This window comes from Dipodomys spectabilis, unplaced genomic scaffold, assembly GCF_019054845.1.
Source record: "Dipodomys spectabilis isolate Male_0828 unplaced genomic scaffold, ASM1905484v1 ptg000233l, whole genome shotgun sequence".
Taxonomy (NCBI): Eukaryota; Metazoa; Chordata; class Mammalia; order Rodentia; family Heteromyidae; genus Dipodomys; species Dipodomys spectabilis.
The window spans coordinates 2,322,634-2,338,820 of record NW_024870910.1 but is presented as its reverse complement, the minus strand read 5'-3'; the positions used below and the strand labels follow the sequence as shown (position 1 = coordinate 2,338,820).

Here is a 16,187-nt window from a genome sequence, read left to right as displayed (position 1 = left end):
AGCAACGCGGGTGGGCGGTCGGTGCAGTTTTGAGTCACGCCTGACTCATGACCTTCGGTGAGAGGAAGTAACCCCAGGTCCAAGCCTCTTCCCAGATTCGAGGGAGGGGCGGAGGGGTGCGGGCTCCCCCCTCCAGACCATGGGGGGAGGGTCTCGGGAACCTGGTGGAAGTTCTGAGGCGGCCCGGCCTCCGGGTTTCACGGGGATTGCGGACGTCCCGGTTCCAGGGCTTTCGTTTCCTTTCCAGCAGATGCGATCATAAACAATTCACGTTCCAGCGCTGACACTGGAAGCCACGCCCCCTCCCGTCACCATGGGAACGGCGGCCACGCGGTGAGCCGGGGACGCCGGGCTCGGCCCCCACCCCCCGCCCGGACAGATTGTTTCCCCATCATCTGTCCACATGGGCGCACCGCATCACTATTGGTCGGCGCCCGCGGACGGTGCCTTGCCGTGGCCAATCAACCGCGTGTGCACGTGCATTCCCGCCGCTTCTGATTGGTCAGACCCTGCTGATCACGCTCTGTCCTCCTGCTCCCGGCCCGTGAGCAATTCCACCAATAAAATGACTCACTGGGTATTTTCCACCAATCAACATGCAGCAGCTCTCAGGATTGACCAATGGGCGTGCGCCGGAGGAGGGCTAGCCCGGCCCGGCTCCCATCTCAGTCAGGTTTGTTAAAGCGACAGGCTCCGCGGCCGCGCTGGTGTTTCACCGGTCACACCGTGGCCGCGGCGGCCCTCGGCGCCCGTGACAGCGGCGCCGCGGTGTTCACGACCCGGGCTCTGGGCCACTGCCGGGCTCCGCGGTCCCTTCCCTGTCCCCCGGCGGCGGGATGGGCGGCGAGGCGGGGTCCACGGCGGCCGCGGGTCTCGAGGGCCGCGTGAAGAGCCTGGGTCTTGTGTTCGAGGACGAGCGCAAGGGCTGCTACGCCGGCGGCGAGACGGTGGCCGGGCACGTGCTGCTGGAGGCGGCGGAGCCGGTGGCCGTCCGCGCGCTGCGCCTGGAGGCCCGGGGCCGAGCCACCGCCGCCTGGGGCCCGGGCTCCGCCGTCGGCGCAATCCCGGCCGCCGCCTCGGAGGTGGAGTACCTGGACGTGCGCCTGAGCCTGCGCGAGCCCCCGGCGGGTGAGCCCCGGAGGGGGGCGGGGGGAGGGAGGGGGAGGGATGCCCGACCTGGCAGGCGGGCCTGGGGAGGCTTCAGGAGCTGCGCCCCCCCCCCACCCCCGCCATGGGGTCTTGATCCAGGGTCTCAGGGCCTCAGGTGGGCCTGGGAGGTGCAACTCCCTCCATGGGGTCTTAATCTGGGGTCTCAGGTGGGCCTGGGAGGTGCGACCCCCCCCATGGGGTCTTGATCCAGGGTCTCAGCTGGGCCTGGGAGGTGCGACCCCCCCATGGGGTCTTGATCTAGGGTCTCAGGGTCTCAGGTGGGCCTAGGAGGTGTGACCTCCCCCCATGGAGTCTTGATCGGGGGCCTCAGGTGGGCCTGGGAGGTACGACCCCCACCATGGGGTCTTGATCCAGGTTCTCAGGTGGGCCTGGGGAGGTCTGACCTGGAAGTACAATCTCCTCCAACCCTCCAGGGTCAGAGATTCCCCAGTGACAAAACTCACACTTGCAGATAATGGAGAAGAACCGAGGTGGAGGAGGCCGCGGCTTCTTAACCTGGGAGTCTTGACCTTGGTTGGGCTTGCTGAGGGCTCAGGGACCACCCCCCCCAAAGGGAAATGGGCTGTTGCCATGGTAACCAGTGATTAGACTCCCCCTCCCCCCCCCCAGGTGCCCAGCCTCCTTTCCCATCCTGGAATCCACAGAAGGCTTTCTTAGTGGATGATGCCTTCGCAGCCACTCAGGTCTTGGGTAGAGGCAAGTGAGCGCCGTGGTCATTGAAAGGAACTGTTTCTAGAAAGGCCATCACACTTGGCTTCCTCTCTCTGGGGAGCTCTCTGGTCTGCCTCTCCCTCATGTTATCTGTCCTTTTGCATCTCTTCTTCCTGCCAAAAAAAAAAAAATGGCCTTTGAAGATAATGGCATCTGGATGACCCCTTCTGTTCACCCTTGTCAAATGCAAAGGAAGAGCAGGCTTTTCTAGAAGGGTCCGTGTGCGTGTCCTATTCCTTCCAGGCACAAAAATTCCCTTCGTCATGCAAATACCAACAACCACGAGTGACTTAGAATGATTTTTTTTTCAAGGGAAACGCTTCAAACTGCTACCTTTCTAACACCTGAGCTATTGGCTGTCAAATACATTCCTCTGAAGAGCAGAGTGCACCGTATCTGTATGCTTCACCTTTGCTGTTTTATACAAACTAGGAACACATCTTTGTCTTAATTGCTGTTATGGAGAAGGAGATTTTCAGAGTTAAATCCTTAAAGTATGTATGTCTGTCATCTGAGTAATCTCAAAGCCATAGTGAAGGAAACTCTCTTTGGACCCGCAGCTGTCTTTTGACTTGAGCACAGGTGCTAAGTGAAGTTGTTACCTGCCTTCCCACTCTGGTCATCCCTGTAGTTTTCAGGGTTCCCCCGGCTCATTTCCCACAGTGGTAAGAGCCAAGATGCTTTCAAGATGGCCGACTAATGGGAAGGACCACAGCAAAGAAGTAAATTGGTTTTTATCCAAGACTTTAGACTCTCTGAGCCCTTAACTGCTAAGTAAATAAGCATAAAATTAAATGCAGGTGAACCTATGATTAAAATTGCTTTGGTACAATCTGGGCTAACAGGTCGCTTTCTGATTAACAAGTCAGATCTTGTGTTGGGTTGTTTTTGTTTTCATTTGAATGGAGGAGTATTTAAACCTAGACAACCTGAAAAATCTCCTTGGTGTAGAATGTATTGTGATAAATATTTGTAATGGTACTCATTTATTTAAACCAGAATCTCTCTTAGCTGAGGGACAGATAACCACCCCTCATTTCTACAACTTGTAAGAAGTTAGCAACATAACATAGGCTTGGGTTTTCAGGGTCATTTAATGGCTGTCTAAATCAATAGAAAAAAAATTTTAATTCAGGTTTCTAAAGTCAGGTGCTGGTGGCTCACTCCTATAATCCTAGCTACTCAGAAGGCTGAGATAGGAGAATCTTGGTTCAAAGCCAGTCCAGGCAGGAAAGTATATGAGACTTTTAGTCTCCAATTAGCCACCAAAAAGCTGGAAGTAGAACTCTGGCTCAAGTGGTAGGTGCTGGCTTTGAGCAGATATGCTCACAGACAACACCAGGCCCTGAGTTCAAGTCCCAGGACTGGCTCACACACCATACACACACACACAAATTAGATTTCTAGGAATTGTGATCCTAGGATCTGTTTTCAAAAAACTCTCCCTAGATAATTCCTTGAATTATTCATCAAATCCAAGGCCTTGCTGCTGTTGTGTCTGAAATTTGTGGTTTTTATTGAGGAATTTTGATAGAAAGACAGGAAGACAAAACTAGAGACTCTGTCCAGTTCGTAGGTGCCCAGGGAAGTGTAACCTTGTACAAGCCCCTTACACCTCGAGAACACAGTTTAGTTTTGAGCCTCTGTCTTCTAGATCCCATCATCCTGAAGCCTTTAATTATGAGCTCTGACTATAAGATGAGGAATGGAGTAGCTCTGTAGTCCTCAGACTACATGAGAGGGGAATCAGAAACATGCATGGAGTTCTAGTGCCTATTCATTAAAAATAACAAGATGCACTGAACACCAGCAGCTCACGCCTGTCATCCTAGATACTCAGGAGGCTGAGCTCTGAGGTTCATAGTTCCAAGCCAATCCAGACAGACAAATCCAAGAGACTATCTCCCATGAGCCACCAACAAAACTGAACGTGGTGATGTGGCTTAAGCGGTAAAGCACCAGCCTTGAGCAAATGCTGAAGAGACAGCTCCCAGGCCCTGAATTCAGGTCCAGGACTGGCACAAAACAAATAGTAATTTAAAAAGGGAGAAACAAACAAAAACAAGTTTCTAGTACTATAACCAGTAGTTCTTCATTTTCTTAATTTTGTTTTGCTGGGTTTCGGAAAGGTGGCTAAAAGTCTCATCTTCAGTGAGGTCGTTACTGCGCTGAGTGCTTTTCTCAATGGCGGCACATCTTCCCCTTTCCCTTTCTCCCTCCCACAGTTCTGCTGTCTGCTCACCTGCTGTGCATCCTCCTCTGGTGCCGTTCCTTCATCTGCGCCCTGCTGCATTCCACTTCTCAGGTCCTCAGGGCGCCAGGCCCAACCATGTTCACTGGTGGGGGGGTGCTCTGGCCTCTAGCACTGCACAGCCTTTCCTTAGTACCACTGGATAGTCAGTCTCCTTTTCCCCCTGCTGGCCTGTGTGAAGGTTGTAGTTATATCAGCAAGGCCTGAAATCTAAGCCCCATAAAAGTTGAACTGGGATAAAACCCACATGGGCAGCAGACGTTTCTGAGTACTTTGTCGTGCTCTGTCATCGGGTAATTACAGGTAACCTCCCGCCCCCCCCCCCCCACGAGTGGGAGCCGCCTCCGGCCTCGTTCACTGGAGTGATAGAAAGCAGGGCAGGCGCAGCGTCGGTGCTGGGCATGAAGAGCGGCCTCCGCGCACGTCTGCCCGCAGCCCTTCTCCCTACCCTTCCATGTGACCTCATGTCCCAGGGCTCCCACGGCCTTTGGTCAGCCAAGTGCGACCTGTTGCCATGCAGAGGGACTTTGCGCTTGCCTGCTGTGCCGCACGCTGGAAGTGGCAGGTGGACCTGGCCGGGTTCCTGTGTCCCTGTCTGATAAAAGAACAAGGAGAAAACAGCAGGTGTAAGGCCCCACATCGCTAGCCACTCCAATCCCACGTCACCAGTGATTTCAGCCCCCAGAAAATACTGACGTGAACGTGTACAGGAGAGAGAGAGAGAGAAAAGAAAGATGTTCATTTCAGAGTCAGGTGACCGAAGCAGATCTCAAAGCTTGCTGGCTGTGCCATCTTTTCCCCAGGGTGACCCCACGCACGCGCGGTGAGGAAGTCTGGTGTTCCCTCTGCGCGTGAAATGCATGCACCTTTACAGGTCTCGCCGCACAGTCCCCTTCCCAGCTCCGGAAGCCATGGAGCCCGCTTCTGGGTCTGAGTCCAGCAGGCTGCGTGTGCGGACGTGGGCTCCCGTGGAGCCCGTGTTTACCCACTGCCCACCCACATCCTGGGTTCTCAGCCTTTCCCAGTCAGGGCCCAGGCAGGAAGAGAAATCCCACGTTCGTCCCCACACCCCCCACAGAAAACCCAACTCTGTCTTCCCGGGCTACAAGGTAGATGCTTACCTCTCGTCTTGTTGTCTTGGATATCTGCTATCGCAGACGCTACTTACAATGAGAGTATTATTCGTAAATCTCTGCCCACAGAATACATAGTGGTAAGCCAGGTACAGATGGCTCATGGTCCCAGCCATTCAGGAGGCTGAGGTCTGAGGATCATAGTTCAGAGCCAGCCTGGGCAGGGAAGTCCCTGAGACTCTTATCTCCAGTGAACCACCAGCACACCGGAAGTGGCGCTGTGGATCAAAGTGGTAGAGCGCTAGCCTTGAGCCAAAGAAGCTCCTGGACAGTTCCCAGGCTGTGAGTTCAAGTGTGTAGTGATGTACCCAAAATAAATCTAACCTTTGTTAATTAGTTTTAGGTCCAGTTACTATTTCATGTGAGTAGAATAGCATAACATCTGTGTACATGTGTAGATATATAGACAGACAGATGTATGTGATGTATTCACATGGTCTGAGCATGTCTGCTGAGTAGTTAGAGTTCAGTCATCACTTGTGTAATTAGTCTTTGAGAATGGACGTGTGTGTACACAATGCATGTTTCTACGGATGCATACGTCTGTGCATACCTGTGTGTTCCTTGGCAAACCAGATTCAAATCTAATTCTCTAAATCTGTTTATGGATGTGCAGATTATAAACAGCTAATTACCTTTAAAAAATACAATTCAAGTTGCCCAAACCCTTGTAAAATAAATAAAAAATAAGAATAAAATGCTGTCTCTCTTGTAGGTGAAGGCATCATTTTATTACAGCCTGGGAAGCATGAATTTCCATTTCGCTTCCAGCTTCCATCTGAGTAAGTGGCTCTGTAGAATCCCACCCTTCCCTGCCCTTGCGTGGTCCAGCCCAGGTCTTTTGACCCAGAAGTCTGCTTGCTCAGCCCGCGTCCGCCCGCCCTCCCTTCCACTGCCCCATTACTCTTGTGTTTCTCAACCCAAGCTAACTTTTGGAAGCGGACATTCTTTGGCACTGGTAAACTGGAAGAGAAACTCACAAGTGAATGTCTGTGGTTTCTTCCAGATCATTGGTCACGTCGTTTACTGGGAAGTACGGGAGTATCCGGTACTGCGTGACTGCAGTCTTGGAAAGACCCCGGGTGCCAGACCAGAGCGTGAGGCGTGAGCTCCACGTTGTCAGTCACGTTAACGTCAACACGCCAGCTTTGTTGGTAAGTTCTTCCCTTTTTCCTCCCTTCTTTTCTCTTTTCCTTTGAATAGTTGGTAATCTCCGTGGAGCAGTTTCGTGGCCCTCCGTCCTTTGTTACTTTCCGATGGCTTAGAAAAATAAATCGGTGACAGAATGCCATACAGGTATTCACCATAAATATACGAGTCTAGGTTAAGCAAATTACAAATCTGTGTGTGTTAATACTATTGATTATGTCCCTGCTGTTCAAGGCTTTCTTTTGCCAAAAAGTTAACCCAGGCTTGAAATGCATTAATAAGGCATAATAACAATAATGTACCCACCAAGAATCCTTCCCCCATTCATGGCACTGTGGTGTTCTCAACTCCTCAATAATAGCAGGTTGAGGGACCGTAATTATGGAAGAGTATTAATGGCGCTCCGCCTGCTATTGAAGCCCAGGCCATTATGTGCCTCGTCTCTCCAACGCGCGTGTCATTTTCTAGCATTAAGTGAGCGCGCGCAGCTGTGGAGCACAGCCCAGAACTGCTCTCTCTCAGCATTGCCTTATGACAGATTGGGTCACATGAAAGCACTGAACTTGTAATCACCACCAGCAATATGGTAGGCCCATATGAAAGATCAGCCTGTACATAACCGCAGAGCAGGCAGGAGGGGAGCCAATGAGCTGGATTCTTTTATCTAAACCCAATTTATCAAGATAATATAAAATTATACCTTGTACTTTCACCATCCTTAGTGGCTCAGACCCAAGGGTTCTTCATTTAAATATGAATGAGTTGGGGTTTGTTGTTTTGTTTTGTTTCATTTTTACTTCAGAGAAAACATTGAGATAATTTCAACTTTCCGACATGATATGCTGTGACAAAGATGTTTTTTAGTGTCAGATGTTTCTTTTTTCTTACTGGTGTTTTAAAGACAAGGAAAATGCTTTTTGTGAACAGTCGTTTAATCCTTATTGTCTCAAGCAAAAAAAAAAAAAAAAATTAGTTCACCTTTGGATAAAAGATAACCAATGCACCATGGGTGTATGGTCTCTTGTGCTAAAATCAGCACAGAGACATCACCAGCCTTTAACCAGGACCACAGCACCCTCTCAGAGTCCCCTATGAAAACTTGAGGGTTAGAGATGTATAAAAGTCTTCATGCTTGTTAGGCAAAATTACTTAAGTACCCTATCCCCAGAGAAATCCATGTGTATTCTTTACGCAATTCTTACAGAGATGACAAGAAACTGGTTTCATGGCAAGTTGGTGGTGTACGATATGTGTGAACGGAGGATCTTAAATCTCAGGACATTTCCTTGAATACTAGGAATGGAATCGGCTCCCAGTCGTGGGGTTCCCTGTGTTCATAGCCCGTTCACAGCTTCTAACTTGCTTTGTGACACTAAATGTAGAGATTTCTGCCTGATGATACCTTTGGAAGAAATGAGGGGAAAAGCTGTTTGCTTAATCCACATAATAATGGCCAAACGAATACAACATCCTGATTAGTGATTTTATATCATGTCTCCTTTCACCTGGTCTATACATAAAGACTTAACCGTCTGTCCCATTGGTAGATAAAGCAACAGCCTTCACATTTTTTAAGAGAAGGTGTATCATTTCCTACAGTAACTTCCGGAAGAAAAGGATGCTCTCACTCCAATTTGAATCTGGAAATCCACCCTGCTCCCTAAGTAGAAAATGAGTTTAGCACAGCATATTACAGATACCCGGTTTCCTTGGCAGCTGCCACATGAGAATAAGAAATGCTGATGTTTCTATAAAGAAAGGTAAAATTGTACGTTCTATGATTTCTTTCAAATGGTTTAATTAAGGTCATTTTATTTGAATTTTTTTCAAGACCCCCGTATTGAAAACTCAAGAGAAAATGGTTGGCTGTTGGTTTTTCACCTCTGGTCCAGTCTCGCTAAGTGCCAAAATTGAAAGGAAGGGATACTGCAACGGTAAGCGACCGTGGGAACGGCATCCTGAAACATGGCTGGTCTCAAGTGGCTTGTGAAGGGCAGGTTTTATCATGTGTCAAGTACACTGGCGTTGAAAACAATGTATAGTAAAGTTTTGTGTTGAATCGTAAGCGCTATATTTTTAGCTAGATGAGGAAGTATCAATAAAAGGCCTGGCATTTCTGACCTCGGTTCCATTCCATCAGTACCAAAGAGCAAACCTGGCACAGGGAGGGAATGCCAGCAGCCCATTTTAATCTTGGAGAAGAATGCCCAGAGGTAAGTTGTTCATGGGACGACTATTGCATTATGAAAGGACTTTGGGCATTCTGATTCCGTGCTGGCTTGAGGGGGACAGAGAAATGGGTCCTCACAACTTCCATGACACTGTCAGGAGAGGCATCAGTTACGAAGGCCTCTTTCCTACAGTGGATTTGCTCCCCGATCCTGGATTCTCACTGGCAGGGAATGTTGATGTGAAATATTATATTGTAATGTTGTAAAACTTGCCCACTCCACCCATTGTTTTAGTTATACCTATGCCTTAACACTATTAATTCCTTAAAAGCAAACGTTTTGAGCCCCTGTTGGAAAGGTTTTTAATCTGATAGGCACTAGGGAGTTTATGAGTAATCTTTTTCTTCTTTTCTTTATTTGTACCAGTCATGGCTCTTGAACTCAGGGCATGAACACTGACCTTGAGCTTTTCTGCACAAGGCTACTGCTCTACCACTTGAGCCACAGCTTCACTTCTGGCTTTTTGGGGTGATTAATTGGACATTAGAGACTCTCACATGCTTTCTTGCTCAGGTTGGCTTCAAACTGCAACCCTCAGATCTCAGCCTCCTGGGTAGGTGGGATTACAGGTCTGAGCCCCTAGTTCCCAGCTTGTTAGTGATCTGTTATACTTCACAGTACCGAACCATCTGTCTGCACACTTTATCTTCATTTGTATGCCATTGGTCATCTGGAGTTGGTAGTATTTTTACACTAGAAAGTGAGCGGTGGCATCATTGGAGAATGCTATCTACCACATGCCGCCACGCGTTTTTCCTCATCCGCCTCGAGTTTGCGATGTAAGTGTTCCATCAGGACTTCTCAGTCTGCTAAGAAAGTTCTGGAACGGTCACGGCCCCCTCCCCGTAAGCCGCTGCGAGCCCCTGTCGTCTGTTCTCTCCAGGAGAGGCGATCCCCATCTACGCGGAAATCGAGAACTGCTCCTCGCGTCTCGTTGTCCCCAAGGCAGCTATTTTCCAAACCCAGACCTACTTGGCGAGTGGGAAAACGAAGACCGTGCGCCACATGGTGGCCAACGTGCGAGGAAACCACATTGCCTCGGGGAGCATGGACACGTGGAACGGGAAGACCCTGAAGATCCCGCCCGTCACGCCCTCCATCCTGGACTGCTGCATCATCCGCGTGGACTACTCCTTAGCTGTAAGCAGGGCCGCGCGAGGCCTAGCAGGAGCATGCTCCGCGGGGATGCCCAGGGTCGCCCCAGGAGTCACTGCAGAGATCCAGATGCTTCTGGGGTGCCTGTTACCTCAAACAGAGACTTGGGGGGGGGAGGGTTGTTAGGAACTTTTCTTCTCATGCCAGTCCCGAAGCTTTGAACTCAGAACCTGGGCACTGCCTCTGAGCCTTTTCACTCAAGGCTGGCACTCTACCGCTTGAACCATGGCTCCTCTCCTGGCTTTTTGGTGGTTCGTTTTATCACCTGCTCCTCAGATCTCAGCCTCCTGAGTAGCTAGGATCACAGGCGTGAGCCACCAGCGCCCGCTTAGTTTGCAGTTATTAGTCTGGCGAAGCACGTGAAGGCCGCAGATGGCGGCGACAGGATTGTTCTGTTTGTTCCGTTCTGCATTTCTGTGTAGTTGGGACAGTTTATATTTGTTCCCGGGGTGGGGTGGTAGGCAAGCAAGGCGTTTTTGTGTGTGTAGGAAGAGACGTGAACTTCCCATGAGGCTTCACTTACCTAACCCCCCCCCCTTCTTTTTTACTTGTTGACATCTTAGGTATACATTCACATCCCTGGTGCTAAAAAGCTGATGCTCGAGCTGCCGCTGGTGATCGGTACAATCCCCTACAGCGGCTTCGGCAGCAGGAACTCCAGCGTGGCCAGCCAGTTCAGTATGGACATGAGCTGGCTGACCCTCACCCTGCCCGAGCAGCCCGAAGGTAAAGCGTCTTCACAGGTCGCGTTGCACCCACCCACCCCAGCCCAGCCCACCGCTCGCTGAGGACGGGCGAGGCACATAATACGCTCCTCATCCTTTCAACGGCCCCAGCTTTCCTGCCTCTCCACCCACTGAGCAGTCATAAAGCGTCCCCAGAAGGGACAGGTTGGATTGATCCACAGCTCACATCTGCTAGCACACCCACCAGGAAAGTGTACATGTCCCCACGCCACTGAGCCACAGTAACACATAAAGAACAGACAAAACACAAGCAGAGAGTGCTAAGAATTTTCCAGAGCCACCGCTCCGTGACATTTGCTTTGTCAAGACTGTAGCACAGGCATCTCGAATAGAATGTCAGCCAGGCACCCGTGGCTCATACCCGTAAGCTTAGCTTCTCAGGAAGCTGAAATCTGAGGACCGAAGTTCAAAGCCAAGCCCAGACATCTCCAGTTAACCAGCAAAAAGCCAGAAGTAGAGCTATAGCTCAAATGGTGGAGGGCTAGACTTAAGCAAAAAAGCTAAGGGATAGCACCCAGACCCTGGAGTTCAAGCCCTATTGCTGACATCCCCCCCCCCCCCCCAGCCACACACACAGAATAGAATAGAATAGAATAGAATAGAATAGAATGCAACACAGTATATTAAATGTCAGTAGTAATAGAATGAAGTTTTGTGTTGTAACGGCAGTTCAGCTAGATTTCTTGTTCCTGTAAGTGTTCAGACAGCGGCATGTTCCTTCACGCCTAGATTCTTGGCCCTGACTCCAATTCTGTTGCAGCCCCGCCCAATTACGCAGACGTGGTATCAGAGGAGGAATTCTCCAGACACGTTCCCCCGTACCCGCAGCCCCCCGACTGCCAGGGGGATGCCTGCTACCCGAGGTTTGCCTGCATTCAAGAGTTCCGCTTCCAGCCTCCACCTCTCTATTCGGAGGTAAGTAGACCAAGCTCCAGTGCGCTGCCCTCTGCGTGGCTGGCCTGCGACTGGAGGAAGATGTATGCAGACTGGGTTGTTACTCTGATGGATTCACCTGGTTTCCGGCATTGTCCTTTTGGGATCCTTGGCACACACGACCAGGAAATGCCAGCGTCTCTGTGGGCAGACTCGGAGCAGCTTAGCTGGGAGATACCATAGACGAAAGGGAGAATGGAATCATTGGATTTTCCTTTTTCCCAGACATGGGGATATAGTCTAAATTCTCCATCCTCCTGCTTTAGGCTGTTGAGTGCTGGGATTATGCACTACATGTCATTACAGGTCATTACAGGTGTCACTACAGGGATGCACTACAGCGGTCATTACAAGCCTTTCTTTTCCTTTTCCTCCCGTAGGTCGACCCACACCCAAGCGAGGCAGAGGAGAGTCAGCCTGTTTCCTTCATTCTCTAGACCTCCTCCAGGCCTCCCCTCAGCCCTCGCCAAGACTGTCCCCCGCCTCTCTCTTTGCTGTGCAGGAGGCCAAGGAGGGAAGGCCAACTTAAGAATATAAAAGATCACCAAGGAGGAAGGCAATAGAAGTTAAAGACTACGAGAACTTTCTAGTGGGCCCATAGAAGGGGTCTGCACACGTGTAGAGGATGGTGCTGTGGCTCCCATTCGGGAATGAAGAGTCAGAGAAGGTTCTGGAAGTGTTGGTGGTGATAGAGCAGGTGGAGGAGGGAATCTGTAAGGAGTGGACGCGCCTTCACCGGGGTGTCTCACAGCGGACCGGACGTGCGGTGTGAGCCGCGTGACACGTGGCAGGCTGGGGCTCCGCTCCGCTGGGGGTGAGTGTGAATTAATGCGTGAATGAGAAGGTGACCCACCGTCAATACAAAGTGAGACCCTCACGTTGCCAGCGCTTCCTGACTCCTTACCACGGCTCGTGAACTCGAGCGAGGACCGAACTTCCCACAATGTTCTTTCTTGACACCATAACGGTTCTCACTCCCGGAGAGAGAGGTTGACAGTGCCCTTTACAAATTGGCTCAACAGTATTAAGAAACCCAGACAGGGTTCCTCGGGAGGCCCGCCGCTTCAAATCCCAAAGATGGATTTCAGCCAGGCGCCGGTGGTTCAAGCAGCTCTCAGGAGGCTGAGGATCAGTCAGGGTTTTCGAAGCCTGCCCTGGTAGGGAAGTCTGTGAGACTCTTATCTCTAGTTATCCACCAAAATGCTCAAGTGGTAGAGCACCAGACTTGAGGGAAAAGAGCTAAGGGACTACACCCAAGGCCCTAAGTTCAATCCTTGCTACCGGAACAAAAGAGTAACAAGAAAGTGTGTTCTGAGGAAGGCTGCCAGTTTGTTTCTTTTTTTTTTTTAATCACCTTTAGAAATTTCCACCCGGTTATATGCTTGATTTCCCTCATCTTTTATTTACCTAAGGGAACTTGTTTTTTTTGGGGGGGGGACAGGGGGGACAAAAGGTAATAGCCTCAGGATGCCTTGATAACTGTACACATACACACAAAGAAAAAAGAAAAAACTCTTCTTCACCTACCTCTAGTGGGGTTATCAGATGTGTTCTTAAAGCTGGGCTTGATGAGCCTTTTTTTGCAGTTTCTGTGATTTACAGTAGCAGATTCCTCTCACCTGTCACTAAACCTGAAATTACACCCAGGTGAAAAACCCAAATCTCGCATCCAGTGGAAGGAGAATAACGTGTGAATCGCTAGGGGTATTTGAGGATGATTGCAAAAACTCAGAAGAGGGTAGGAATGGCATTTTTGAAACTTAATTCCTGCCGCGAGGGGAATTAAGGAGACCAATGGCACTTGGTGACTTGCACTTTGCTACTCCAGGCCTCTAGCAAGTCCTATTTAAGCTGTGATTTATTTATTATTGTTGTTTTGGTGCAATATTTTGTTGTCATCAAACCTCAGGATCTTCAACTGGATTGTGTCGCTACTGGAAGGTTCCACAGTGCTTTAACTGTCCACCCACCCACTCCCTGCTCACGACCACGGGCTCGCTTGCTTTTCCCTGGTCTCTTGGGTCCAGACATTCAAGTGCAGGGAGATCAGCGATCCCCACGGTAGAGATTTTGGGATCAGCCAGATCCTAAGGGTTTCTTCTAAAACCCTGGTGCTGCCCATTCAGAATATTGTAACTCACTCCTCAGAGTGACTCACTTCCAATTAGTATGCTCCCTTAGGAAGAACTTCTCCCACAGTTAAATTTTGTATTTCAAACTCAGTTGGCCAACAATCAGGGAAATTTTATTTTTTACACTCATTAGATAAAATGTGTATGTTTCCTTCTCTGAATGTAATTCTCAGCTCTGAAGTTGCCATGTAAAAGATCACAATGCCAAACTTGTCAATACTGACGATGGTACTGGAATTGCCCCACAACTTCATTCCTTGATTTTTTTTCTATTTTGTTACTCTGTGTGTGTGTGTGTGTGTGTGTGTGTGTGTGTGTGTGTGTGTGTTTGTCTTTAAGCAGGTATGTGTATTTAAGTGCTTTCTAAACAGTTTTATTTTTACTGTAGGGAAGACCTTCAGCAGTTTATTGATTTGTCGGGCTGTAGTTTATGCACGGTGTCAAAAGTGTCTTTTTCTAGGAAACCCAAAACAAAGGGAAAAGCACAACTGGTGTGTGAACAGAGAACATTTATATATCTGGCTCCCTGTAGAAAAGCCACAGTTGGGTAGGGCCCTTCTTTTGGCTTGCTTTGATCCCTTGGGGAGACAAGTCACAAAATCCTCCACTTGAAGCAAAGCTAACTTTGCAGCCTTTCCAGGGAACAGCTCACAAGCATGGCCATAGTGATCGCATGGGAAGCATCTTAAATGGAATACTTTAATCAAGTTATTTGGTGAATGCAGAAAACTACATTTTGGGAACAGAGCAAACCTATGAATGAAGATAAAAATTTAGGCTTTTTTTTGTTTTGTTTTGCTTGCTTCATCCCCTCTTGGTTTAGTTTGGATTAAAAAAAATTTAAGTGACCTTGGAATTTTCTTTTCAATGCAAAAAGTTTGCCACTGAAAGTGTGCAGTTTTGTTTTGTTTTGTTGGGCACAAAAGCTATTTCCTTCCTTGGGTAAAATTTTATTTTGCACAATAAGTGACTTAGTAGACAGGGTTAGGTTTTTGATAAGTTAGAACCATGAAAACTTTTTTTTTATTAAAAAATGTAACAATTTAGCCCCCAGGGAAAAAAATAAAGATTGTATTTTGTATTCTTGTTTGAACCCCATGGGTTCCTTTGGTTAATAAAATGATTATGCCAATGCTGTGAGTTGCTTTTGTGAGTTTTGTTATTGTGTTTGCTTGAAAGATGGCTTCATAGCACTGAGGACTAAGAAGCAGTGAAGTGCTTTGCAGATAGCTTGTATGTGTGTCTATGTCTTGAGAAAATTCACACACAGCACCAGAACTCAAAGCATAGGGTTTTTACAGTGGACTCAGTTTCCCAAGGTAATTTAGTTTTTAGCATTCCCTGAAGAAGTCAGTACCATGGAACAACTTGACAGTAAGGACGCTAGACTCTTGATTACTGAGATAGAACGAGAGAGTGCTATCTCCATTTATGTCCGAATGATAGCCACACCAGCTTCCTGAGTTCAGTGTTCCCTTGGGCAGCAGTTCAACAAACGTGACCCATCAGAGACCAGTCTGACCCTAGAACCTCAGCTAAACACTCAAATTCTAGGTTAGCTTCTCCCGTTGTGAATGTAGGAGATGCGGTTACTTAATAAAAGTTGGCATCCTCACAACACTGAGCTATCCATCTGAGTATTTACTCAGGTCAAATTTTAAGTTTGCATTACAGGTTCTAGAGTTTATTCTGGAAATTTGTGGATTTAGAATGAACTTGTAGACTACCAAACAACTAGGGTAAAGCCCTTGATCACCAGAGAGGAGACCCCAGACGGGCCGGACCCGAGCTCTGGGCCTGAATTCAAGGCTTGCGCTTGAATCTCCTGCAGTTGGAAACATTCATTGCTCTCAATCGCTTCACGCATGGCCTCAGCTTCTGTCTCCAACCCTCCTCTCCCCAGAGGTCGCCAGACTTGAGTAAATTGTTTCCTAAATACATTTAATTAGTAGCTGAATACTTTCTCCAACACACATCTAAGACCTTGATAGGCCGAAATAATTACAAGGTCCCAAGGAGTTTTGAAAGTAGCACAGCTGCTGCTTCTCCACCCACCAGTCTCCCGCAGTGTTGAGACTGTGCGTGAGCTGTAGGGTGGTAGAAACTCCAGGACGTGGGTATGGGACAACCCATGACTGAATGCACGCATTTGTGCTGTCTCTGTGTGTGTGGAATGTATGAAATGCCGGCACATGTGCGGGTTCATTGTAATTGCCATGGAATACCATCACAAATGGCTGCCCTCGCAGCCATGGCTTCCTTCCCTTCATGCCCCACGTTTTCCATCTCCATGTAGTGTCATGAAGGAATGGGAAAGCCTGGCTAGTCAGGGCTGAGATCCAAGGATCATGGTTCAAAGCCCGCCCAGGTGGGAAAGTCTGTGAGACTCTTATCTCCAATCAACCACCAAAAAGGCAGAAATGGAAAGTGGTAGAGCTCATGTATTGAGCTAAAAAATCTCAAAGACAGCTACCAGAATTGGTATACACACACACACACACACACACACACACACACACACACACACACGCTAAAGCCAGGTTCTGATGTCTCACACTTGCAATCCTATCTGCTCT

The 16,187-nt window shown here is 48.8% G+C and overlaps 1 protein-coding gene across 1 annotated transcript; it reads left to right on the top strand.

Moving 5' to 3' along the window:
* The first annotated feature begins 718 nt into the window (after nucleotides 1-718).
* Arrdc4 (arrestin domain containing 4) lies at nucleotides 719-14,634 on the top strand. Its single transcript, XM_042698594.1, has 8 exons — nucleotides 719-1,128; nucleotides 5,981-6,047; nucleotides 6,272-6,419; nucleotides 8,246-8,348; nucleotides 9,529-9,785; nucleotides 10,364-10,526; nucleotides 11,307-11,461; nucleotides 11,860-14,634. The coding sequence occupies exons 1-8, from the start codon at nucleotides 837-839 to the stop codon at nucleotides 11,914-11,916; spliced, it is 1,242 nt and encodes a 413-aa protein (XP_042554528.1). The 5' UTR covers nucleotides 719-836; the 3' UTR covers nucleotides 11,917-14,634.
* Nucleotides 14,635-16,187: the final 1,553 nt, after the last annotated feature.